General features: G+C 39.1%; 2 protein-coding genes and 1 long non-coding RNA gene across 5 annotated transcripts in view; all 3 read left to right on the top strand.

The window, feature by feature from the left end:
* The window catches only part of LOC130927694 (E3 SUMO-protein ligase ZBED1-like), a 287,791-nt gene that overhangs the window by 201,739 nt on the left and 61,249 nt on the right, over positions 1-24,803 (top strand). The gene's annotated exons all lie outside the window — the stretch shown is intronic.
* On the top strand, positions 3,645-5,393 carry LOC130927705 (uncharacterized). Its single transcript, XR_009066496.1, has 3 exons — positions 3,645-3,999; positions 4,076-4,315; positions 4,403-5,393. It is a non-coding gene; the product is annotated as an uncharacterized LOC130927705 (long non-coding RNA).
* Positions 9,060-24,803, top strand: part of LOC130927680 (gastrula zinc finger protein XlCGF57.1-like) — a 59,813-nt gene continuing 44,069 nt past the window's right edge. For all 3 annotated transcript variants that reach the window (XR_009066483.1, XM_057853642.1, XM_057853641.1), the window contains exon 1: positions 9,060-9,446. Coding sequence is in view for 2 of the 3 variants with exons in the window: in XM_057853642.1 (XP_057709625.1) it covers positions 9,320-9,446 (127 nt within the window). In the remaining variant the exon portion in view is untranslated. The remainder of the gene's footprint in view (positions 9,447-24,803) is intronic.

The following is a 24,803-nucleotide window of genomic DNA, read 5'->3' as shown; positions in this document are numbered from 1 at the left end:
AAGCGCTACAGAAAGTACGTGGCTGCTTATTCAGCTACTTTACCCCGACGTAACAAGACGACTTTTTTTCCTCGTAGTAACAGTACGACCATAATCTCGTATAATCTCTATAATCTGTATAATCTCTTTATTTTGGCCTAATACTTTGTCATACAAATTGGACAGTGATGATTAAAATCGTTTGAGCTGTTAATCATTCTGGCCCCATCGATAAAAATCTCTCGACTTTGCTTCGAATTTTAAAGTGCTTGTACTTCACTGTGCTTGTTAATTTCATTCATTACAAACAATTTGTTTTTATTCTGTTTTAGCTTCCCCTCCCCTTTGTTCAGAACAAGCCTAATTATAATTCTAATATTATAACTCAAAACTTGGGTTGTAACTAAAACCGATACTTTGTTACCAAGTTGATTCTAACATTCAGAAAATGTGACGGGACTGCCTTTTCTGCAATACCCGAAGTATCGCCGCAGCAGATCTGGCCGCTTCTTTTGTGTGGCATACGAGGCGAAACAAGTTGCCCGACAAGCTGTCACACCGCTAAAATGGAGGTTGTATATGAGCGCTTATATGGCAACCCACGCTTTACTAAAGAATGAGAAAAACAGTCAATGTACGCAACATGGCAGTGACATGTGCATTTATGTCATTAAAAGAAATACATATATACTGTATATAATATATATACAGTATATATATATATATATATATATATATATATATATACACACACACACACATATATGTATATACAGTGGGGAGAACAAGTATTTGATACATTGCTACACTATCAAATACTTGTTCTCCCCACTGTATATATGTGTATATATATATATATTATATATATATATATATATCAGAGGTTGCGCTAGACATTTTCGTTGTCTGTCATTTTGACTGACAGGTTCATAAAAATCCGGTCATAATCTATTTTTACCAGTCACTTAAATTTTTAAAATGATAATGATGACATATTCAATAGTATTTAGTTTTCATTCATTTTTAATTAATATTGTAACGCTTGCTTGGCGGCGAAAAATTAGACACGGAAGTCGTGGTATTTTTCTCCTTCTTTTTATTCTGCTTACCGCCAACAACACCAACAAAACAACAACTCCGTCCCCAAAGAAAAAGAGGCAACTATATAGACTCCGATCACCAACGTCACACAATGATCTTAATTGTGGTTGTCAGCCCAAAATCTTCTAAATATATATTAAATGCATCTTACCAGATATAAAATGACTACTACATAGTCTGAAGTGATCATTTGGTGCCCAGATTTCTTGTCGAATTACAGCAGTCCATCTCGCTCTCCTCTTCGGGTCTCTCAGAATACGGTAGAACTTCAAGTCTCTCCGTCTATCTTCTCTGTCACTGCAACCAACCGCCACACACGCCTTCACCATTTTGATTATTAATGTTAACGAGCAGAAAAACACGCTGTAATAGGAGGCATGTACGTAGCGGTAATGTGTAAACACGACGAGCTGACACACAATATGGCGGCTCCAGTTAGGGGGGCGGAGTTGTGACGTCATGTGATTGGGGTCTATACACAGGCGGCAATCTAGTCCACCAATTGGATGACGCGCTGGCACACCGGGTGCACCAATAAGAACCTCGCGTTGATGTGTCAATCACGGTGCCGCCGCCAGACCCCGGTGACGCTACAATAGTCTGACAGAATAGCCAACAACGTTATGCATTAAGAGAGACAATAGCTAATTAATATGCTCACTCGCCACCCTGTGGTCTGGGGTGTGAATTGCAACCTGTCAAAATGACGGACGGACTTCAGTTTTTTCCGTCACCGTTTTAAAAAACCGGTCAACGACGGAAAATATTCAGTTAACGCGACCCCTGATATATATATATATTAGAGCGGAAACTAATACTCAAGCAACTCGAGTAACTTGAGTTTAAAAACTGATCCGAGTAATTTTATTCACCTCGTGTAATCGTTTATTTTGACAGCTCTAAGCATCATGTTTTGCTCAGACTACTTTTGATGCGGGACAACGCGCTGATGTCGTAGAGGAAGAAGCAAAAAAAAAAAAAAAAACTTACTGCAGCCGACAGCCGCTACAAACGACGCCGACATTGATAAATACTAGCCCGCACGATGCTACGTTGGTAGCAGGTAGCGTCTGATGAGTCTCATAGAGATCACAAGTATGTTGAACTAGATGCGAAATGAGAGACTCGGCCGCGTCTGGGCAGCGTTGGTAAACAGCCGCCATCTTAAAGCAGTAGAGCGCTAAGCGCTAATAAAGAGCGCTAAGCGCTAATAAATAAGATTAACGTTACGATGCGTGGCTAACGTGGCTTACATACAGGCTTTAACATAACATAGCGTTGTGGAGTGATGAGGGTGTAAAATAAAAACTAAAAAATGCTAACTATCAATTTTAGCTCAGTAGTCATTGCTGGATAAAACACCAAGTAGCACTGGTCCCTAATGTGCTCCAATACAGCCTGTATCATACATTTATTTTGAACACTGCAAAAACTCAAAATCCTATCAGGACTTACAGTTTAGACTAACTTAAAACTTAACTAGAACTTACTAAAATGGCTTGACACAAATAGAAATTCAATTGAAACACGTGGGAAAAATTCCTAACTTTTAAGTGATGTGTGTTATCAAGCGTAACAGCATTTTTAGGGATATATATACAGTGGTACCTCTACATACGATCACTTCGACACACGATCTTTTCGACATCCGACGTGAAATTTGAGCCGCCATTTGTTTCTACATCCGACGAGTTGCTCGAAATACGACGACATGACAGCACTGCAAACGAACGCACGGTGGATTTTCTTGTGTGAGAAATCAACACAGTTTTCAAAAAAAGTTGATACAGTTGGAGAAACAAGGAAAAAAGTGATGCTTACCTTTGAAATGAAGATGCAAGTTATAGAAAAATATGAGCTTGGGGTGCGCGTCCCTGAACTGGCTCAACAATACAGCTCCATGGTCCTCTTCCGACCACCGTTCGCCACTATTTATAAGTTAAGGTGACAATTATTATTGTGGTAACATTGCCAAGGAAATCGCCAGCTTCGTCACGTTTTTATCATTTATTTAAGAACTTATCCAACACAAAACGCCCATTGTCTTAAGCAGTTGACTGCTCTCAAGAAAACGAAAGTATTATCTCTACCGCACCGACCTATCTCACTGAGACGTCAGCTTCGCGGTGCGTTCAGGGACAGTAAAAAGTGTCCGCCATATTAGAATCCGATTCGTTACATTATTTACAGGAATAATTATTAATTATTCTTCTTATTATTATATTATTCTGAATTATTTATTTATAACTTATTTGTTTTTCTATGTTTAATTGCCATTTGTAACAGTGCCAGCAGTATTTATTAAGAATTTAGTGTATGTTTTTAGGCTTTTGAACGAATTAATGGAATTATAATGTATTCCTATGGGGAAATCCTGCTCGACATACGACCATTTCGACTTACAAACAAGGTCCTGGAACGAATTAAATTCGTATGTAGAGGTACCACTGTATTTATATATGTATACAGTATATATATATATATTTTTTTTTTTTTTTTTTTTTTTTTTTTGAGTGAAAGCAGTGAATCTTTTTTCAATTATTAATTTTTAAATTGCTCTTCACCTAAAAATATATTTGTTTATCTGATTACTCGATTAATCGATAGAATTTTCAGTCGATTACTAAAATATTCGATAGCTGCAGTCCTAATATATATTGTATATATATACACACACACACACACGTACACATATACTGTATATACGAAATATAGTCCCATTCCTCCTTTGTTAGTGCCTCCGCCCATCCCTCCTGAGACCTGACCCTCCTTGGGCAGGTCCACGTGTTTTTATCTGATTACGGGTTGGGATGTCTGACGGGTGGAGTGACCACAGGTGTGGGCAATAACAATCAGCCATCTTTAAAAGCCAGTGGACGCCACCACCTCCTCGCCTGATCAACTCGTCTGCTTACCTCTGTCAGTTGCATCTCAACATTTTGAGTCACCCATTTGATTACTGTTTTTTTATAAACTATTTTTGCTCTTACCTCAGCGCTGATTGTCGGATTCCACGCCTGCCTCAGTTCTGAGCCCCCTCTTCGCCCCGGCTAGACTACTCCAACCCACCTTCTGCCTTGGCTCTCATGTCATCAACTATCTTGTGTTCACCACTAAAGTATCATTCATCTCAACCAGCTGACTGCTTGGGGATCCACCCCCGATCCCCCCCCCATGCTCATGCACCTCTAACATCCTTAAACAAGGTGGTTGTGGTCAACTCATCTAATCAGTGGTAAGCACAATGTTTTCTATATTTTACATTGACATTTAAGTAAAAAGTTTAACCGTCATTTGTAATGTATACATTTTATGGCTGCAGGTTTAATTGACGGGAGAACTCTTAGGCTTTCCCAAGGCCTTGCTTCTGAGGACCGCATCGCTGTGGCCAGCTCACAGCTTCCTGCTCTACAGGAAAGGCTGGAGAAGCCTCCCTCCACATCAGGGCCCCGGCATGGGTTCGTCCTTCCTCCAAACAGGACGGGACAGGCTCCTAAGTTGCGGCCGGGTAGACGACCTGCTAGTGCCACTGCCGTGCGGCCCATCGCTCCAGCAGCTCCTCCTGCTCCCCCAGCCCCTGCATCACTCCCCCAGGTCATTGTTCTATACCATGGTGCAGGTGGGACCTCAGCTGCCCGTCTGGGCTCTAACTCCTGTTGCCCCAGTGGCAGGCCAAAACTAAAGAGTTTGAATAAACTGTAAATATGTGAGCCCATTTATCCCACGAAAATGTAAATTCTATTACCCTTTTCCTGTGTATATATTATGTCATATTCAATTTTATATGACTAAGTACTGCATTATATTTGTATGTTATTTGCATGTTTTTATTTACCCAAATTTAATAGTGTCTTCATTAAGGTGCGTTATGTCCTGCATATCGTTTTGTAAATAAATACTGACTCACTGATTCTTTGTGCAAAACATATTTGTTAAGTAATATTTAGTACTGGGTATTAAAGTAAACATGAAATTGTAATCTATGACCATATGTCATTTAAAGAGGAAAATTTAGACTGCATTTTGTACTGCTACTTCACTAGGCCCAGTACTTATTATACCATTTATAAACTATACATATTGACAAATGAAAATAGGTTAAGGAATGAAGTTGTCCGGATCGTGTAATTGTGGGCAATATTCAATGCCTTTATTGTCAACTGCTGCTACTTCACTTCAACTATTTGCACTGCCTGAACATAGGACTACCTCCTACATATTTTATATTTATTTAGATTTTATACTTTATTCTTGCAAGCCACTTTCGAGATTTTTTTTTCTTGTCCTGCACTGTAAAGGGAGATTTCATTGTACAACCGTATAATGACAATAAAGGGCTATTCTATTCTATTCTATTCTATTCTATTCTAATGAATGAAAAGCAAATCAAATGGGAAAACTACTTCATTTATCTTTGAGGTAAATTGCTATCCAGGAATTAATTGAAACAAGCGAGGAATCTGAGTGTATGACACAATCTGAATGTTCTAAAGCAGGGGTCGAGAACCTTTTTGGCTGAGAGAGCCATAAACAGATTTTTTAAAATGTAATTCCGTGAGAGCCATACAATATGTTTAAGACTAAAAATACAAGTTATGTGTGCATTTTATGTAATTTCAACATTTTTAAAGTACAATAAGTCTCTGAATTCTTTTTAATAACATTGTTATGCTGTTGCTAATCAATGATGAGTATTTCTCACCATTAATGCGACTTCTGGTGCTGCATGGTGTTGCTGATGGCTTTGTAGTCTGGTTGATAGGCATTGAGAAACTTAGGATACATCTCTTTTCATGTTCACGAAGAAACGACACGAATCCTATGTTTTTTCCAACCATACACGGAGCACAAGTTTGTCCATTGGTAGATTTTTTTTTCTTTAGCAAACTCAATGAAGGACTTGAATAAATCTTTCCATCTTGTTGTCCCTTGCATAGCCAAAACTGCCAGACTTTCCTCACGAACTGTGTAAACGACAACATACCTTGCGATCACGCTGAACTGTGATGAATTGCTTAAGTCCGTTGACTCATCCAAAGCGAATGAAAAAAATGGGGCCGAATTTATGTCCTTCATGTGTTGCCTCATTTTGAACTGACATCATGATGGTACGTTCGTGAACAGTTTTTGCTGACAGGGGCATGTCTTTTATCGGTTTAATAATCTTGTTTTTATCCGCAAAGTCGTCAAAAAGTTCATTGGCAACATCCAGCATGAATGCTTTGGCGTACTCCCCATTGGTGAAGGGCTTCCCATTCCTCACAATTGCTAACGCGCCAGCGAAGCTAGCCAAATTCCAATCACGTTGTTTGGTCCAAACACGGAGTTACTACTGACTAGCTTGCACTCTTGTAAGAACCTCTTGACATGCTTTCTTCCTGTTGTCCCCCGCTGGATGTTTCGATGCAAATGTAGTTTGGCGGGTGTCGAAGTGCCGTTTTATATTTGACCTTTTCATAGATGCAATTTTATCATTGCATATTAGACACACCGCAGAACCCGCAGAAATTCCTCTGTACATTCCTGCTGAAAAGTACGATACTCCTCGTCTTTTTTTCTTTTTGCCATTATCTCGAAAGGGTTGCTAAAATTGGCGGGGAAAACGAAACTGAAACTGTGGGAAAACTACGCACATGCGCACATCGGCCGCTCTTTTTGACAGCAAAATACGGCGACCCCACTCGATCAGTGTCTGCCTTATCTGCGTTGCCAATGCGATTGATAGACAAATAGATAGATAGACGCAACGACATGTATGTTTGCCACTTTCCCACTAAAATAACTGTGAAACGGCTTTCTAGTCGACATGGATCGTTGCCATTTTGCGCAACGCGCAAAGGAGTATAACAAAGCTTTCTTTTTTTTTTATAATTAGATTTGTCTGCGAGCCAGATGCGGCCGTCAAAAGAGCCAGATATGGCTCGCGAGCCATAGGTTCCCGACCCCTGTTCTAAAGTGAAAGAATGTGCTCTCTGATGAGGGTCTACGTGACGGATACATTGCGGAAGGATGACGTATAACGGCCCAGATACACCAGATGCATCGTCGCTGCGGTTCCGGTCCGACTCCAATAAAAAAAATCGCGCCGGAGCCAATCCGTTCCCATTATATCCTATTGTTCAACGTATACCGGCCGCTTCAGTGCTCCAGATTGACTGCGGACCATCTCTGGTGTGCCGCAGCCCGCCGGATGGTATAGGCTATTTTCTATATTTGCCGGACATGCATCTGACAAAATGGGCGGAGCTGGGCCTGGAGGTAACAGCCCAGTTGCTTATTCACAGTTTATACACCAGCAATCATGGACGAAGAATGTTTCATCATGGAGGTGGAAAGTCACAAAGTGGTATAGGACAGTATTAAAAGCCAAGCTGCAAGGTGTCCTATTATGTGTGTTTTTCTAGCAATGATATCAGCCCTCATTTACTGCAAAATGGTTCCGAATTAGTGCCATTCGTTTGTGCTACTTGTTAGGACACCCCTCTGTTATGGTATGTTAATGTAGCGTAACAACTACGTATGGGCGGATCGATACCAAAATATCGATATTTCGATCCAGCGAGTTAAGTTTTAGGTATCGATCCCCAAGCAAAAGTATCGATATTTGGAATTAATATATTATATTTTCTTTGTCTATTTTTTGGGTATATTTTTGTGCACTCTTTGTACGACTTTTCCCTTTCGCGTTCTACACGCACATAAGCAGAGCACCGGTGTCTGCTCCCGCCCCCATTTACGTCCCTATCCTGTGTCGATCAACATGCTTTTCCTCCGCCCCTCTCACGAGGCACCACCACAGTAACAACAAACAAACATTGGGAAGCTAGTGGTAGCATGGCTGCGGCATCGACGACGGATCGTAAAAGAAGTCCGGTTTGGACATATTTCATTTTAATAAATGGCAACGAGGCTAAGTGCACAGTTTGTGCCAAAACTGTCAGATATTTTGGTTATACCAAAAACCTCACGAAACACTTAAGAAACGTGCATCCCGAAGCACACGACGAACTAAATGGAAAAACGTGCCGCTCAAGCCGAGGAGGACATGAGAAACGACAATACCACGCCGCCGAAGCAAAGCAAAGTACTTTAGAAGTGGCGTTTGCGAAAGGCAGGACTTATTCAGGTAACGTAGTTGCTAATTAATAGATAATCAGAGATGATATAAGCATTAGTGGCTGATGTGCAATATGAAACGATAAATATGGCATTTTTGTCATCTTACATAAAAAGAACTTTGCAGCACTATTGAATATGCTTTGTAATGAAAAGTTATAGCTACATCTTGTTTGTGAAAAGCAAAGTTCATCCCGCATTATATAAAAAAAGGTAAAATTACCATAGTGACATATTTAACAGTGAAGTATTACTGTAACCTAAATGTGAGTCTCCATTTTATTATTTTTTTATACAATGAGAACAAATCAGCCCACATCACATTCCATAGGATAGTCAAGTAAACTACTCGCAAGCAAGTTGGGTATAAAAAATACATAAATTATTACTTAACATTTTAGATAGACACATCTCCCCTTACTGTATTTCTAATATTAACTATTATTACTTTTTTTTTTTTTAATTGCAAGTGACTATAGTTTATTGGATTTGTTTGTAATTATCTATCAATAGAGAACGGTAACATGCTACTATTAATTCGTTCGGGATCGCAATATCTGGCCTCACTGGTATCGCCCATCCCAAGTACCAATTCTCTCCCTCTGTGATTTTAATGAAGCGTACCAACTCTCTCAACAACAGAGGGGTGTCCTAACAACTAGCACAAACGAATGGCCCCAATTCTGAACCATTTTGCAGTAAATGAGGGTCTTAGAGGGACGTCATCACTCGAAATTAATATCTCAAGCCCCCCAATTTATCGCAAAAATGACCCGAACTTTTTTGTGTGCTCTGTTCGTTCTAGTTGTTAGGACACTCCTCTGTTATTGAGAGAGTTGGTACGCTCCATTAGCTGCGGGAGCTAAGCTAAGAAAGAAGCTACGAAAAATAAAACGTGCTCAGCAACACGCTGCTTTTTGTGCGGAGTTTAACCCACATTGCGACGCAGGAGGTTCAGAACTACTTAACTGGAACCGTCCATCTTCAAGTGGTCTTTGTGCTTGTTGAAGCTTCGGAGCCTAGTTATCTTGGTTTACCTTAGCTTAGCTTAGCTTAGCTTCCGAACAGGAAAAACGTGGTTCGTCGCTTGAAAATCAAGTGGGAGCCTCCTAAAGTGTGCAAAATGCGAGCAAGAAGGACGCCAGCCGAAAATTTAGAGGCGGAACTTTGTGGTGCGAAACATCAGCGACAACATCAACTATCGAATGCTTGCAAAATGCAAGTAAAAGTTGTTCTTCGCAGGCTACCAGGTTTGTGCACCGATTCGGGAAATGCAGTAAAATTCATTTTTTGTCCCCAGGGTATTGAACATCTATCGTTTTGAATCATGAAGATAATCCTTGATTGACCCTCCGAAAGGGAAATTTGGTTATGGCGGAAAACACTCGGGTGGTTTGAAGTTCCGCTCTTGGACGCTAAATTGGCTAGATTGACCGGACTTTGATTTCCAAAAAGAGGACACTCGGCTCGGCCTCGAGATACTTAGGTTTTTATTCATTCTATTAGTTTTATTTTTAGAGGTGGGAACCTTGAGCACCTAACGATTCGATTACGAATACAATTCAGAGGCTATGATTCGATTATAAATCAATAGGGAATGGGACGTACTACGTCACTGTTTGGCTAGGCCGCCATGCTGGCAATATCCTTCCGGCGGACTCAACGGGGATTGTAACGTGTGGTAGTGCTAACCTAATTCCTTCGGTGTATTAGAAAGAAAATATGGGTTGTTGTGTTACCGGGTGCAACAGTGTCTCCTGCGACAAAAAAAAAAAAAGGGCGAGAAAAACTGGACTCACTTCTCACCGTTTTCCTGCATGGAGGACCAAATATCAGATCACGAAGGCACGACGGATGGCTGGGTTGCAGCGGTTCGTCGGAAAAGCATTTCTTTTGATCATATTTCTGCTGGAATGAGAGCGTGTTCCCGTCATCTCTACTCTTGTAAGTTAAACGATTTATCCGTTTTGGTTTCAGTACGTTTTTTTTGTGTTTTTTTTACCGTTGTGTGTGTTCTGTTCTGCCTCGGTAGCAATGCTAACCTACTCCTCCTCCTCACCTACCTGTTGTGTTACTAGGAAAACCTGCATATGAAATGCTGACAACACATCCCGATTGGTCACCATATCTCTTCTTGGGTTATTCTGAGGTCAAGCGCACCACATCGGAGCGTTATGAGAGGTTGGAAAGGCGAAGAGTGCACGCTGAAACTTCAGTTTGCTCTGCTCTTACAAACACGATCCCAAGTGTTGTTGTGAAAAGTCAATAAAATATGAATACCAAAACATGACTTGAACAACTTCTTGACAAACTAACTGCTTGTTGTTTACTTCAGGTCTTCATAATAAACAGGTGTAATAATTACAAAGTCAGGTGACTTAATTTTGTTATTCTATTTGGAATATGCATTGACAATGTGTGGACAGTGTTGTAGACAAGAACTGGGACTGATAAGTTGCAATAGATTTATTTCAAGTAATGCAACTTCTCCAATACAATATTTGAGCTGACAGTTTAAAATCTTTAAATTAGTGCAAACAAGGCCCACCCTCTGACGGGGTCAGCAAATATTATATAATTATAAGTAATATATACAAGTTTAACAATTCAATTCAATTCAATTTTATTTGTATAGCCCACAATCACAACAGAGGTCTCAAAGGGCTTTACAGAGGCAATATGATACACAATTAGAAATGAAGCAACAAAGATGAATAGATACAGTTCAAGTCCTGGGTATCCCCTATCCTTAAGACCCTCCATGCCGGCAAGGAAAAACTCCAAAAACTCCAGAGTCAATTGGGAGAAAAATGAGAAACCTTGGGGAGTACCACAGTCAGGAGAGATCCACTCCCAGGACGGATAGACAGGAACCCCAGAACGGCTAATGGGAATTAGCAAGCGAAATTGTAGTCCGTAAAAATACAGTGGAGTAAAGGAGCAAGAAGAGGTCCCTCTGGTCAGATGAGACGGGGGTAGCAGCGAGGACGTCAATCCAGCCAGGGGTCCGGACAGTCAGGAGGCTGCAGCTGAAAAATAGCCCCTCCCCAGAGGGGAGGGGGGAAAGGGGACACCGGGTGACTAGTGATGAAGAGACTAGACAACTAGATATTAACATTGGAAAATAGAAATAAAGTAAGACAAGTGGTAGGTAGAGTAAGAAAAGGAGATAGAACTCAGCGGCTGTACTGCCCCCAGCATTATAGCTTCTAGTGCAGCTTAAACTAAACTGTGAGTCTACTCCGACTTCAACTAGCCTAACCATAAGCTTTGTCGAATAGGAACGTTTTTAATCTAATCTTAAATGTGCAGACTGTCTCGGCTTCTTTAATACTAGCTGGAAGCTGATTCCATAAAACAGGGGCTTGGTGGCTAAAGGCTCTAGCTCCGACAGTACTTTTATAAACCGTGGGAACTACCAGTAGACCTGCATTCTGAGATCGGAGTGTTCTGTTGGGGCGGTATGGAACGAGAGCATCGGTGAGATAAGATGGCCCCAACCCATTAATGGTCTTAAATGTAAGAAGGAGTATTTTAAATTTAATTCTAAACTCGACTGGAAGCCAGTGAAGTGCCCGGAGCACAGGGGTGATGTGCTCTCTTCTATTGGTTCCTGTTAAAAGTCTTGCTGCTGCGTTTTGGACTAGCTGAAGACCTTTTAGAGAGTTTTTAGGACAAGCTGCAAGTAGGGAGTTACAGTAATCCAATCTCGATGTAACGAACGCGTGAATTAATTTTTCTGCATCACTTTTAGATAAAATATTTCTAATTTTGGCAATGTTGCGCAGGTGAAAGAAAGCCGTTCTACAGGTTTGTTTACTGTGTGCTTTAAACGATAAGTCAGGGTCAAATAAAACTCCTAGGTTTTTAACTGTGGCGCTGGAGGCTACACTTACATTGTCCAGAGTGACTATCTGGGCAGATAAAGAGTCTCTAACACTTTTCGGGCCTATTATGAGGACTTCTGTCTTTTCAGGGTTAAGTAGAAGATAGTTAGTGCTCATCCAGGTATTTATATCTCGGACGCAGGCGCTTAGTTTTTCTACTTGCCTGACCTGCTCAGGTTTAATTGATAAATACAGTTGTGTGTCGTCAGCGTAACAGTGAAAGTTAATGCTATGTTTTCTGATGATATTACCTAGAGGAAGCATATACAGCGTAAACAAGATGGGCCCGAGGACAGATCCTTGCGGCACACCATAACTAACTCTAGAGTACGATGATGATTGCTGGTTTACATTGACAAACTGGTACCTATTAGATAAATATGATTTAAACCAGCATAGGGCTGCTCCTCTAATGCCTATGTCACATTCTAATCTCTGCAATAAGATATTATGGTCGATTGTGTCAAAGGCTAACATAAATGTGTCTTTGTCAAAGCAGTTTAAAAAACTATTTACTGGCCTTGGGTAAATTGCCAGACAGAATAAATATGTGGTTTAAAGTTCTTGCATTTCCATTTTAGGTATTGCAAGTTCTGCAACACAATATTTGAACTGACAGTTTAAAATCCTTTTAGTGCAAAATGGCCCACACTCTGACAGGGGGTAGCAAATATTATAATACATAATACATTATAAAAAGCTATATACTATATAAATAAAAGATCACAACAAAACCTGTATTTTTCAAAGCAGTTAAAAAAACATTCAGTGGCCTCAGGTAGATAAAGGTGTATAAATATGTACATTACAGTTCTTGCATTTCTATTTTAGGTATTGCAACTTTTCCAACACTATTTGAATTGACAGTCTAAAGTCTACATTAGTGCAAACAAGAATAATTATAAATAATAATAGAATTTATCAATTCAACATTACAATGAAACGTGTCTTGGTCAAAGTGGTTAAAAAAAACAACAACACTTCACTGGCCTTAGTTAAATAGCCAGGCAGAATAAATATGTGCATTAAAGTTCTTGCATTTTCACAAGTTAAAAGCCCGCAGTTTATCAGCAAGAAAGGCAGACCCAGACGGCGTCTGCTGCACGGGCTTGTTTGATTCCGACACAAGACAAATGGAACCACTCAATTGAACAAATTTTCCTTGTCAAATAATCCAAGAAGAGAGATGGTGACCAATCGGGATGTCTTGTCAGCAGGTTTACCTAGTAACACAACAGGTAGGTGAGGAGGAGGAGTAGGTTAGCATTGCTACCGAGGCAGATTTACACAACGGTAAAAAAAATAAACGTATTGAAACCAAAACGGATAAATCGTTCAATTTACAAGAGTAGAGATGACGGGAACACGCTCTCATTCCAGCAGAAATATGATCAAAAGAAATGCTTTTCCGACGAACCGCTGCAACCCAGCCATCCGTCGTGCCTTCGTGATCTGATATTTGGTCCTCCATGCAGGAAAACGGTGAGAAGTGAGTCCAGTTTTCCTCGCCCTTTTTTTTTTTTGTCGCAGGAGACACTGTTGCACCCGGTAACACAACAATGCACACCCATATTTTCTTTCTAATACACCGAAGGAATTAGGTTAGCACTACCACACGTTACAATCCCCGTTGAGTCTGCCGGAAGGATATTGCCAGCATGGCGGCCTAGCCAAACAGTGACGTAGTACGTCCCATTCCCTATTATTGGTGCCTCCCCAGCTATTAGCTGCTTTTATTAGGCTCGAGCGTTTACGTCACAGCAGCACGGGATCATGCGAGATTTGCGACAACGCAGCCATTTCGGAAGCACGTCTGCATCACAGGACATTTAAACTTAACGGCAAATACAATTCAAGTACGAGTGCCAAAGATGGAAAAAAATTAGGAAAACTTGCCAGTTCGATACAGAGACAAACTTGTTACCACGGCGAAGGACAGATATGTGAGCAATTTTAAGGATGTGAACAGGCCCGGATCTAGGTTTACCCACCAGAGTGGGCACTAAGAAATCTTGAGGGGGCACCCCCAATGCAGTCTTTTTTTTTTTTTACCCTCTGCATTTCTTTAATTTTTCTTAAATCTAGTCGAATAATTTTCTGTATCTTGTTCTGAGTGTTAACGGCTGGTTAACCGATTAATGCATCAGATTCTTCCACTTACTTTAAGTAAATATTACTATTGCTACAGTATTTGTTCTTATTAAGGCCATACAACTACAAGTTGGTCATTTTTCACCTAAATCAAGAGAAAAATGCTTTCAAATAATGTTTTGAACAATCTCTATTCTTGAATTTAAAAACATTTCTGACAAGTTTTTTAAGCTTATTTTCAACTAGGTATTTTTCTTATTTCAAGAAATCTAAGTGAGTAAATATAATTGAAGCACTCGCAGATAATTTCACTTATTTCTAGTATATTTACACAGAAAACAAGGGAAGCTTTTCTTTTTTTGGGGTTTGGGTTTTGCAGTGCATATGTAATGGTTTCATTGGTACACTGTTTGATTAAACCTTTGTTTTTAAAAACTACTTAAGAAACATTTTGAAAACTTCCAGAATAAGTGTCTGGATTTTATAAGCAAATTTAAATTGCAATATTTAAACACAGAGGTGGGTAGAGCAGCCAACATTTTTACTCAACTAAGAGTAGTGTTACTTCAAACTAATATTACTCAAGTAAGAGTAAAAGTAGTCATCCAAAAAATGTACTCAAGTACAAATAAATAAGTATGCAGTGAAAAGAATACTCAATTAAGAGTGACATTTTGAGTAACTGCTTATTTTTGTTTAATTTTTTTTTTTTTTTTTTTTTTTTACAATGGTATATGAACCGTTGTTATAATGATACTGGACAATAACACATTACATAACCGCATAAAGCCAAAGAAATACCAAAAAAATGTATTCCAATGAGAGAAAAATATATATAAACGAGGCATTCTTCGTCCAAAGAGCATGAGTGCCCTCTGGTGGAAAAAATAGTTCCTAGTTTGAATAGTGAGGAGTTTCTTCATTATTACTATTTAGAAATGAAAAGGAGCATATATCCGGTTATCCTTGGTCAATCAATGCCAAATAAAAACTGGTATAGAGGTTGAAATCCGCACTTTTGAATCCTGTTGAGAGCAGCGCTCAATATAAAATACTTCATTTTTTTTACGGTACTAAAGACCACACGATTGAGCAGGCTGGCGTGAAGCTAGGACGGCAAGCTTGCGCCTGATTTGTATAATAGAGTCATGTGATTATTTTTGCGACGTCTCATTGGTGAAATCGGTAGAGCTACTTGGTACTACTACAGCTTTTACAGCTACTCGGCATCGCTGGCAAAAATAATTTTTTATGTTCTGTCGGGAGGAAAACGGCTGCCCACCCAATAATATGGTATTGGTACAGATATTGTGATATCTTTTTACTTTCTTTGACCGAATATTTAGTGTAACGACCCCACAGTATTATTGCTGTTCTATCAGCTTCCTACCGTCAGCGAACGCTTCTGGTACAGATTGGGTGTGTGTGGTTGGATGAGTAGGAGTGGGCGGGGCGAGCGGAGGGTGCGTGTGTGTGTGCCTGGAGGAGAGAGAGGAAGCGCGCGGATAACAAACGAGGTTGGAAAAACAGCTTGTTTAAGTGATTGCTTGTTCGGCGTTGTTGCGGCCAACAGTAACCGTTAATCCTGCTATAAAAAAGTAGGTGAGACCAACTCTTCGTGCGTTCTCTATATCCAGTGCGACGCTACAATAGATATTCCCGACATTTTGATTGGGTGGGCACGACTCACATCTGGGTGGGCCGTGCCCACCCCGGCCCACTCATACATCCGGCCCCGGATGTGAACAATGTTGACCCTTACGAGCAAGCCGAACACAATTGGAATAAAGATGTCGACAAGCTTCCACCACTACGCGAAATGGACATCATGCTGTATTTAGTGTTTGGTGTAAGTTACTACACTCATCAGCAATTCCGTAACTACAAATCGCTACAAAGCTACGAACAGTTTTGCTGCGGATGGGTGCAGGATCTGCACATTATGACCATAGCAAACGGCAACACCATCTTTCTAGCAAAGGTAGGCAATGTGTGTTTACATTAGTCTGTGACCACGGATGTACAAATTTATTGTTGCAGAAAATGCAGCCAGTGTACAAATTCTTTGCCACTCTCTCACGTCAAAATATTACAGACTTTTCATTTAGCAACGACAGGAATTATGTCTTATGAAGACAATGCACATGTATTCATGCTAGTTGTTTAGCTGTAGCTATAGCTAACAACAGGCCGACTTCGGGCATAAAGTTACCGAAATTTGCGTAAACAAACGAAATTAAGTGTGGAAGTGCATAGAGCAAACTGTGTGTAACTGGAGAATCAAACGTTATGCCCTTCCTTCTGATCGAGGCCACCCATGCCATTCTTCGACGTTTGGTAAGTTCGGATATGACCTTTCCCTCGCCTTTTCTCCATTTAGGGATCCGGAAGAAACTCAATGGTGTTCCGTCGAGCTGTACATTCTCCTTTCTATTCGATCGTTTGTTGCAATTCTTTACCGCACAATAATTTCCAACCATTTTTAAAGAGCGACCTGTGTTGAAATGCCTCACTGTTTATGTTTACCGCATCCGTAATGGCGATAGCGGCGGAAACCTCGCGAGTGCCACGTCATACGCTCGAGCCTAATAGTTTCGTACATTAGTTACAAAAATAGTACAAAAATCCTCCCAGGCTTAAATAAAGTACTATTTCAGTATCAAGTTAACAGTTCAAAACATTAAATAAAATACTCAAGTCACAATTCTGAAAAAAGAGTTTAAAGCTACATTCAATTAAATTTAATGTTGATAGAATCAAGTCAAAATTTTGCCGATTTAGGAGTATTTAAAAAGTGAATTAGCTTCGCTTGGAAAGTTTGCTACAACAGAGCCTTCCTGAAAAGTCTACTGATTTAAGATGGCGTCTGTTTACTAACGCCTGCGAGTCATTTCGCATCTAGTTGTATATAATGTGATATATACCGTAGCATTATGTGGACGTAGTTTTTAGTAACGTGGGCGAAGGTTACAGCAACTGGGCGTTTTTTTTTGTAGCATCTGTCGGCGGTTTATGTGGATGTTTACTCTGGGTCCGTTCCTCATTGCATCCCGAAGACCGTGCTGACTGTGTTTTAGTTCCGCTTTAGTAAGCATTTTTTTAAAATCGGAATTTGGATGTTTGTGAACCGTTCTCGAATCTTCAGCGGCTGAATCGCGAATAATCTAAGAATCTGAAATTTCACACACCTTTACTTATAATGGAGGTAGATTTGTGTCATTTTTCAATAACAACAACAAAAAAGTTGCTTCAATCAAAATAAGGCTATCAAACCAGCTCGTTACATTACAGCAAACTAGTCGATTTAACCGTGAAAGAGTGTGTCAGAAAAAAATGGCAATCTTACTTGTCGCACATGTGTTAGTAAATGAAAAAAATACTTGCACTGTCTCCAATTTTAGTCGCGAAAAGCCCCCATTTGGTGGCGGTCTGGAGCCTTGGATTGAAAAACATAATCTTTTTTGATTGAAGCGATTTTTCTTTTGAAAATATTTTGTCTTTGTTTTGAAGCAACTTATTTTTTGATGGAATTACACACAAATGTCCTTCGTGTCCTATGTGGCCCAAAATCAAGACAACATTCCCTCAATCGAAAAAGTTGTTTCAATCAAGTAAAAAAAAAAAAAAATCAATCTAGGGCTGTCCTAAATGAGTATTTTTCTCCCCATTTGTCTGCAGACTTTAACGATGAGTCGACTCGTCCAATATATATATATATATATATATATATATATTTTTTTTTTTTTTAACTTTTAATTAAATTTCTGTTGACGATTATTACAGGCATGAAAATCTCTCACCTTTCAGCGAAATTCGCCGTTTTGAAGTCAAAAAGGGCGACCTACTAGAATTGCGTAGATCCGAGGAGAAATTCTTTTTGGGGGGGGGGGGGTCGGGAGGTTTTATTTAACAACATTATTTATCATCCTGTGATTAATTTAGTACGTAAACTGAGCACTTAAGAACACAGTCAGCAAATCCTTCTAGACGCTTCGCTGACGAGAACCAATCATCGGCCCAAGCTGCGTTCCATTATTCCAAACGCGCGCACGCCATACGTGTACATGGAGTGCTCGGAGAGCCTTTGGTTGGATTGCAAAGCTGCGAAAACAAAAAGCAGGCCTTACCCACACCGGGGCAGACCAGAGCGCAGCATACACACTTGCCTGTATTTGCCAGCAGATTGAATTTGGTGAGTAATGGTTTCAATCGTTTTCACATTTTGCGATATAAAAAAGTTACTGCCATTCGTTGCAGCTTGCGTTGAACACTGCCAGAGCGAGCCAAATCTCCCATGAAAAAAAATAGCTCCCGTTAAATTGGCGTCAAGCCTGTGTTTTTAGCGGTAATATAAATGAAGAAACACACTGTTGAGTCAAATCAAGCGGCTGCTCTCGGATGGAGGGGGGCGCCTCGTATCGCTCCCGTCGTTCGCCTGAGACGCGTTATTTTCGGCTGGGACTTGAGCTGACGGCCGGTGTCGGCACAACACCGGCCCGACGAGTGGTAGGAATGACTCTTGCTTCTTAAAGCTTTTCAGAAATACAGGGATCCCTCGTTTTTCGCGGTTAATGGGGACCAGAACCCGCCGCAATAAGTGAAAACCGCGAAGTGAGTTGAGTTGGCAGTACTCAAACTAACTTAAATAACTGGATTACAGTAACTTGTTTATTTTGAGTGTACAGTACTCCCATCATATTCAGGTCAACTTAATTTTCTTGACCTAAAAGAATTCCACAATAGAAATTACATCTGCACATACTAATTTCATTAAAAACACATTATCTAACAGTAATGACCCCCAAAACACAATAAATGGAAAACACTCATTGGATTAATTCAATGGAATTAAAATTTACTTTAAAATGCTCAAAAGTGCATTTAATGGGAGACACTGGCTCCTGGCAGGCTGAACGGTGTTTGGTTAATGCTCAGTATCAATGAACAATCAGTGGATTAATTATAAACCCACTTTTGCAAACATTTTGCACCTCATACAAAGTATAAGTACCTAAAATAACCTTTTGCTACAGAAATTACTGAATAATACCTGAACTGCATCAATGTCCACTCCTATCCTGTAATTTCCAAAGACTAACAGGCGAGATCCTATTATCATAATTTCAGGACATTAACTCAGCATTGAAGACATGGCGTCAAACTAGTTTCCCATTACAACATGAGCTTGAGCTCTGGTAAAGCTAACAGTTCTGATTTCTCCAACAATATTAGTGATCAAAACTGGAACTACAATCAACATTGTGCCATGGTTTAAACTGCGCAGCAGTGATAAAATAAACAAAAATACAGAACTCTTTTTAAAACACACAACTCAGTTCAAATTCAAATTTCACTTTAACACCTGATACAGTAAACAAGATACTTTGTTTTTTTCACATCACTAAAAGAGTAAATGCAAAACGTGTACTGGAGTTATACACCTGAGAAACCTAAAATCTTACCAAGAATATGTGTCTTATTTTTATTCAAATTCTAATTTCATATTAAGCTTTTTCCTCTTAAAAAAAAAAAAAAAAAAAGTAATTTCTATTCAAAAATATGTCATTAGTATATATATATATATATTTTTTTTTTTTCAATCAAAGAAAAAGTCATGTCAATCAAAAAAAATTGTTTGAATGCAAAAATAAATTTGTAAGTCAAACAATATGTTTGAAAACTATTTTTCTTTGATTGAAAAAAAAAAATTTTTATTTAATTCTTTTTTTTTTTTTTTAATTGAAACAACTTTTTTGATTGATGTAATTCTGCGTTTGGACCACATTTTGGCTAGGACATTTGTGTCTTTATTATTCAATCAAAAAATAAGTTGCTTCAAACAAAAAATGTATATTTTCAAAAGAAAATCACTTCAATAAAAAAAATTTAAAAAAAACAATTGTAGAAAAAAGGTTTGAATGTGAGAAAATATTTGAGACTCAGAAATTTACACTTTATTTTTCATTGAAACTGTTTTCTTTGATTGAAGCAATCCTTTTTGTTTTTGGAAAAAAAAAAAAAAACTTGCAAAAATATTTTTTTGAAAAAAAAAATATATATTTTTTTTAATTTTTATTTTTTAATTGACGTGTCACTTTTTTTTTTGAAAAGCAAAAAGTTTTAAACTTTTTTTTTTTTTTTTAAGGTGGAAAAAGTTTTGAAGGCACTTTTTTTTCAGTTGAATCATTTAGACACGAGATCCAACTTCAACGCTACTTCTGACATGTTTGAGTGGCAGGTGATTACGCCAATGGCATAAAAGCAGGAAGCAAAAATAATGGCCACCAGGGCTCCATCCAGCCATCGGACTCTGCTCGAGTCCAAGCCGAAAATAGGGCACCGGTACGGGGGTGTGACATCGGCATCTCACCGGTGTGCCGGCGATGGTACGGTGCCTTGTTGCGGCACACTGGCGGACCCCGATATCACCACCCCGGCGCGGAGGCCGGCTGTTGAGTAGACGGCCCGCGACTGACACGATACTCATTCAAAGCTGAAGCCACGGGGCTCCCGGCGTGGGCTACTGGGCAGGCTAGTGTCGGGCCACTCGTCGGCCACTCCCATACCGGCGCGTCGCGACACTGCGGTTGGACCCCGATTGCCAACCGTCACGTCAGGGCAGTGGGTGAAGTTCCCCTCTTGAATCACATTAAGCAGCAGCGCACCATACCATCGCGGGCACTCCGGTGAGATGCCGATGTCACCCCCCCGTACCGGTGCCCTATTTTTGTCTTGGACTCGAGCAGAGTCCGATGGCTCGATGGAGCCCTGGTGGCCATTAGTCATTCTTTTATGCCATTGGTGTAGTCACCTGCCACTCAAACATGTAGCGTTGAAGTCGTATCTTTGTGTCAAAATGATTCAATCGAAAAAAAGTGCCTTCAAAACTTTTTCCACTTCAAAAAGAAAAAAAGAAATGCGTTCAAAACTTTTTCCACTTTAAAAAGTTTTAAACTTTTTCCTTTAAAAAAAAGTGACACGTCAATAAAAAATATATATATTTAAAAATATATATATTTTCAAAAAAATATATTTTTGCAAAAGGTTCTTTTTCTTTGATTAAAAATAAGTTTTTTTTGATTAAAGCAACTTTTATTGGGATTGAATGATTTAGACACAAATGTCCTACCCACACTATGGCTCAAACACATTTCACATTTCTTTGCTTTTGTGTGCAGTGAAGGTCGAATAAATACTGCTCTGAAAGTTAGTCTTGATATGGGCAAGTAACCATTTGCCTCAGCTTAAGATGTCCTCGCAAATGGGTAAAGAAGTCTGCTTCTGAGCAGGGCTCCACAAAGTTGCACAACTGACGGTCGAATGCAGTTTCTCCACTTTTGCCTGCATCTTTTTGAGAGTGCCATGTCGATAGGTGTACTTTGAGTGCATTAAAAGATTTAAATGTGCAGAGGCAGTCCTTATGAAGACATGGGAGTAGGGATGTCCGAGTGTGGTATCCATGTTTTAAGCGGTAATGCTTAAGCAAGTAGGCTCTTTTCAGCAGAAAATGTGCAGTACTTGCAAGTCCACTGCATTAGAGAATACTGCTTTGGTTGACCTGAAAAGACACGATAATTTCAGCATTGAGAACTTGTTAGAAAAAAAAAAGTTACATTTTTTCTTAACAGTCACAAATTAAAATGTCCAATTATTTTTAATCACAAATTAAAATCTGCAATAAATTATTTTAATATTCACAAACTAAAATGTTTAATAATGAGTTATTTTTAAATTAACGTAAATGATTATTTTTGAACATTCAAATTGAGATGTACAATTAATTTCTTAATCCATCTGTAAAAACATTAATGCATGTTTGTTATCCCAACCCATGAAACAAATACAAATATTAAATGATTCATTGATCAGTGTATGAAACATACCTGTAATTGCTGAGACTGAGGTATGTGTGGACTTTTGACCATTTGCTTCAGCCTGATTGGGGGATGGTGAAAAAGAACACAAAATTAAGGCAACAATTTCAAAATATAGGCACATAAATGACCAACCTTAAACACACCAGGTTGTTATAGCGTCGAGTGTGATCTCTGCACTCTTTCTATCTGTATTCCTATATTAGGTTAGACCAAAGTTAAAGTGGTGAAATAACAGGGGGAAATGTGATCTAGTCCTCTGATTTTTGCGATTAATGCATTTTTAAAAAATTTCAAATTATCAGTGCAGTTTGATCAAACATGGAGGGGGAGCACTGCACATGAAGAAAAGCAAATGGAAGGGCAGATGACAAACACTCTAAAGCAGGGGTCCCCAAACCTTTTCCTGTGAAGGCCACATGACTTTTCCCTTCTCTGATGAGGGGCCGGGTCAGTTTGTAACAGAAAAAGTGTGACGATTGCAGCAGTGCCTAAATGTAAAAAATTATTGTTTTTCAGAAAGCCATAATTAAATAACCCTTTCTGAATTCTTCTTGGAACAAAGTAAAATAAAAATAATTATAACATAATATAATATCATATAATAATGAATAATAATAACACAATTAATTAAATAGATAATAACCAAATAACCCTGACTGGGTTCTTCACAGAAAAAAGCCAGGAAATAATAACACTATTGGGGGGGGTTTCAGGGCTGGCCGGACCAATTGTGGAGGCGGGCCGAATCTGGCCGGCCCGCGGGCCGTAGTTTGGGGACCCCTGCTCCAGCGCAAGAACCGATTACGTTGGCGCACATAAAGTCTGACTGTGCATTTAGCTCTTACCTGAGCCGAAATAGACAGGCTGAAGCTGACTTAATTCTAGCTCTAACTCTGTAAATAAATCACTTTATAGACATTTCTAACATTTTTACGTGAGAAAGTAGATCTACAACGTGCATATTCGGCGCTACTCAAGCTAGCCGTAGTGATTAAGGCACTTCCTGTTAGTTTCACAAAATAAAACACCCGCTAACGATAGAATTAGTGTTTTTATTTTTAAAACAGGAAGCGAACCTCCCCTCGGTCTAGCTAACTTAAAACCGCTGGGTAACTGTTTTAAATCGGTTTTAAAAACCTCTCCCATCGCCTAAAAACGTTACGAGCCCCGTCTGTCAAGAATTTAAAACGGCGGCATAAAATGGGAGTCTACCATAAACTGTAGTCTACATTTGTTTCTGAAAATGATGAGGTTACTGTCACGGTCATATAGCATGCTTGCTGGCGGTGATATTTGATGTAATTGACACTTCTCCTCCCTGGCAGCACACAGGCTACTACACTACAACAAGACAAATCGACGGTTTACAAAAGAGTAAAATATTTACTTACCAAATCAGTGTGCTGAGGACAAGTAAACCCACAATGGCGAAAATAACTGAGAAAGGTGTTGGAAAGAGCGCGAAAGTGGGCAGGGCAGATCTGCGCATGTCTTATAGAACGCCCAAAGGACACTGGGTACAAGAAATTATTTTTTCTAATTTGACTTAACTGGGATATATCAAGTTAAGCAAGTTCTCCAACCCCAAATTACTACTTACTTATTTAAAAGTAGTGTTCACAACAGGTTGATGAAAATTGAGTTTAGTTCACTTATCACATTTAATTAATTTGAATGTTAGCATTTACAGTGTATATATATATTTTTTTGTTTGAAGCAACTTATTTGATTGAATAATAAAGACACAAATGTCCTAGCCAAAATGTGGCCCAAACATAAAACAACATTACTGCAAAGGAAACATTTGTTTCAATCAAGAAAAATAGTTTTCAAATGCTTTTTTGTCTCAAATTTATTTTTGCAATCAAAAACAATTTTTTTATTGAAGTGACTTTTTTGGGATTAAAAGTATATACTGTATTTTGATTTAAGCAACTTTGTTTTTGATAGAAGTAACTTTGTTTTTTGATTGAATAATAAAAACACAAATCTACCTCCATCGTTATTGAGAGAAAGAAATTAAGAAAGCTTTAAAACTAAAAGCTTTTTTTTTTTTTTTTTTTTTAATATTTATATTTCATTACATAGACATGCCTCGTAGGGAAAGGAGATTGAGGGATAAAAAAAGGAGTTGGATGAGGCTGCTAAAGGCAGTGGATACCTCATCAGCTGGGTGAATAGCAGACCTAGTAAGAACAAGTTTGCAAGGATAGTCGGGTATTAAATACAATTATAAACGCAATTACAATGTTATTTTTCTATAAGATTTTATGTCATTGCTTTATTAATCATTAGGTGCTAGAGTTGTTAAGTATGGATAATAATGAGATAATAGTTTTGAGAAAACTGTGCTGTTGGTGGCTCAGTGACCATCTGATGTGGTTTGTTCTCAGATGAACAAGTTGAGGAAGGAAGTTTTGATGCAGAGGTTGAAGGAAGAAAAGAGGCAGACTGACTGAGTCACAGCCAGAAAGTCTTGATGACAGTTATGATTTCTATTCACTGTTGCCCCCTCCCAATTAAAGTATGTCACAGTCGCAGCCAATTATTATCTAAAGCTGGTTAAAATTGAAGTTATGTTGTTTAAGGTGTATTAAATACTTGTTCATGTGCCCCTTTTGATCTACGAGCACCTGCCCCTCCACCGGTCTCTGCACGGCCCTGCTGAAACACAGTGTGGGTTGACAGAGCTCAATATTTTGTTGGGGTGTACAGTGTACTGGAACATATTTCCTCCACACCCTTCTCACCT

This window comes from Corythoichthys intestinalis, chromosome 13, assembly GCF_030265065.1.
Source record: "Corythoichthys intestinalis isolate RoL2023-P3 chromosome 13, ASM3026506v1, whole genome shotgun sequence".
Classification (NCBI taxonomy): domain Eukaryota; kingdom Metazoa; phylum Chordata; class Actinopteri; order Syngnathiformes; family Syngnathidae; genus Corythoichthys; species Corythoichthys intestinalis.
The sequence above is the reverse complement of the archived record's forward strand: the minus strand, read 5'-3'. Positions and strand labels throughout refer to the sequence as shown.